Source organism: Habropoda laboriosa, unplaced genomic scaffold, assembly GCF_001263275.1.
Source record: "Habropoda laboriosa isolate 0110345459 unplaced genomic scaffold, ASM126327v1 scaffold106, whole genome shotgun sequence".
Taxonomy (NCBI): domain Eukaryota; kingdom Metazoa; phylum Arthropoda; class Insecta; order Hymenoptera; family Apidae; genus Habropoda; species Habropoda laboriosa.
Window position 1 is genome coordinate 649923 of NW_017100224.1, and position 3306 is coordinate 653228.

The window sequence follows — 3306 nt, forward strand, 5'->3', positions numbered from 1 at the left end:
AATATCTACATTCTGTATTAGTAGGAAATAAACGGAAATTACTAACCGAAGTTTGTCTTCCATTGTCAATCCATTTTCAATCTGCAAAGACTTCAAATTTGTGTTTGCATTTGAAGCAGGAACTATTGGAATTATATTTACACCATCAATACTAGTATTAACTTTGTTATACATGTTTGAAGTTTGTGAAAGTTCTTGATCTAACTGTTGAGTTTCATGACGCATAGCGTCTACTTGTTTCAAACACACTTTGTGCTCTGTTGTTACACGACTTATCATTTCATGTACAAGATTGGAAAGAACTTCGTATTGTGCCAGACTAAAATTTGGTTCAACGCATAGTGGTAATAAAAATGGTATAATCTTTCTTGCTAATATTTCTTTACTTGCTTGTAATTTTCCATGATTTAATAACATCCTATAAATACCTGATAACAGAATAAATTATGTATTATCTGCAATTTGTTAATTTTAACTGTTTCATTTTTATTTTTCTACTATTGTATTATTACTTTAACATAATATAATACCTATGATAGCCATAAGAATTGCAGGTTCACCAGAGTGTGGAATTTCCTGTAGAATAGGCAACACTTGATCAAGAATAAGCCATCGATCAAAGTTAGGTAGCATTCTTGCAAGACATAATAAACAGTTGACTCTAACTCCAAGACTTTTACTGCTGTTTCCCTTTCCATATAAACAAATTTTTTTCATTTTAGGTAAAATTGCATTTTTAATTACTGGCTCTTCGATCATTGTTATAATATCAGGTAAAGCTGATAAACATAATACTTGCAAATGTTCCCATTCAGATTCTAAAGCACGTAACAACATTGGGACTATATCTGTTTTTATTACTTCTGCAGTACATAATTTTAATAGTAAATCAGCATGCTGCATCAAAACAAGGCTAATTTGGGGTGGATCATCTAATGTTAAAACAGGTTTAATGTTTGGTAAAATATATTCTCTAAATTCTTCCACAGAACTTGTTTCCATTGCATATATTATGCTAGGTAAAACAAAAGGAATCATTGGAGGATTGAATAATTCTTTGTATAAAGCTGGAAGGACTCTATGTAATATAACTCTGTGAGGTAATTGTTTTAAATGTTGAGGTAATCCTTTATAAAATTGTGACTTCTGTAAATTATCCCATTGGAAAATCTTGTCTAAATAATTCAAAGTTTTGACACCTATACCCATGAAGTATTCAATCTTTACAAACTGATGAGCATCTGGTCTCAATTCAGGATTATGATTTAACATTAATTTCACTGTATCTCTAAGATTCTCTGGAATTGAAAGAAGTTTAGCAGTAATAGCAGAGCTTGTGAAATTTTCTAAGAAGTGTTTACATTTCAGTAAGTCATTGTTAGATTCATGAAGAGATACATTCATTGGAGAATGTAGAATGTATGCCAATACTCCCAGAGAAAATATATCGCTGCCAGTACCAACACTACTTGCTAAAATACATTCTGGTGCTTGATAATCCAAATTTGGTTGTGTCATAATTGGAGCTGACATGTCATATTCTGTATACGACCACTGAGGTTGTTTTCCTTCAGCACTTTGATTTAAAGCACAAAAATCAAAACCAAAAATTTTCCAAGCCCCATGACTATTAATAACAATAGATTCTGGACATAAATTTCTGTGTAATAATTTAACATTTCCATGTAAAAATGCAAGGCCTTCTCCAAGTTGTAAAAGTCCATATTTTATTTCAACATAATGTAGCTTATAATCTTTTAATGCTACTGGTAATGGTTGTGGTAAATTATCATGATTTTTTAAAACATTAGCTAAACTAGCTAATACAGGTTCTGTTGCAAATGCTAAACTGTCTCGTGATTCTTCTAGAGGATGCTGAACAGTTAAAACTTGTGGATGGTGTAATTTTGTTAATTGTGCAACACCTCTTTTTAATGTTTCTAAGATTAATTCTTTATCGTTTCTTGAAAACTTATCAAGAATGCGTTTTTCAAATACAAAAATGGCTACTTCTTGTTTTGTAGATTTTTTGTAACCACTATAAATTTTCCACACTAAAGCTGGTCCTGCACTTGCTATATGTGCAATTACTTCAAATTCTCTAGTCACTGGATTACCCGGAAGAACATTTGATAATTGTGATAAACCATAAGCAGTGTTTTGAACAGTAGTGGAAATTGTATTGCTAACAGTATTTCGTAATTTTGCAAACACATCCATTTTATTTTGGAATTTGCTTTAAGTACTCATTCATCAGTATATAATGAATTTTTCTTACTCAACTGTTTTTAATAACTGCTTATTTGATAGTCTGTTTTTAATATTCCATAGCTTTCAAGATTTCTTCTGACATTTAAATTCTTCTCCATTTTACACATCTTACTGTATTTTAACAGTTGAACATATATGTTGACACATTTTGCACTAAACGAAAAACAATAATTTTAAACACTCAATAGTATCATGCACCAATATTTTTATATATTTAGTACTTATACTAAATGGTAATTTTACATATTACGTCAAATGCAATATGAAAACCTTTGACATGAAGATTCGACGTTACCTACCATATTGGTTGGTTTCTTTACTATCTTCATTTAATACTTTGATATCTACCAACCTAAAAATATGAATCTCAGGATGTAGTGCTTTTTAAAAATTTCTATTACTTTTTACATATTTTTGCATTTGTGTGCGTTACATAAATAAAATTTATGCGTTACATTAATAAATAAAATTACTTTATCCGTTATTTAAGAAATACGATTAAAAAGGAAATTTTATATTTGGGAAAATATACGAAATTATATATAAGTGTATAATTTACGGACTATTGAATAAAAAATTAGAAAGAAAATGTTAGAAACAATACAACTACAATAAATATTAATCAAAAAATGAACTACATAGCAATTATATTCACATGCTATACATGTTACAATGCGTTTCTAATTGCATATTTGAATCTAATGTTCACGATTTATATCACTACAACACTAATCAATAAGAATAGCGTTCATCATATTTAAAAACTTGATTTATAAACATAAATATACATAATGATTAAAATTAAACAATCACTCTTTACAGTATATGTAAATTTGAATTTTTCGATTATCTTTACCAATAGTTAAATATAATAAATACTATTTTATTTAACTATTTGGCAAATAACTGATGGGTTTAAATCTATTGTTTTACATTTGAATGTTGAGTACCTTATTAGCATACTACTCAAGCGAAATATTTGTATTGTCTGATCATTTTTATGTTTTCCAGTGTAATATTTTCCACTTAATGAAA

The 3306-nt window shown here is 28.6% G+C and overlaps 1 protein-coding gene across 1 annotated transcript in view; it reads right to left on the reverse strand.

The window, feature by feature from the left end:
- Nucleotides 1–2220, reverse strand: part of LOC108571119 (SCY1-like protein 2) — a 2799-nt gene extending 579 nt beyond the window's left edge. The window contains exons 1-2 of the mRNA XM_017933093.1: nt 531–2220; nt 47–428 (exon numbers count right to left, since the gene is read on the reverse strand). Coding sequence (XP_017788582.1) covers nt 47–428; nt 531–2220 — 2072 coding nt within the window. The remainder of the gene's footprint in view (nt 1–46; nt 429–530) is intronic.
- Between the last annotated feature and the right edge of the window lie 1086 nt (nt 2221–3306).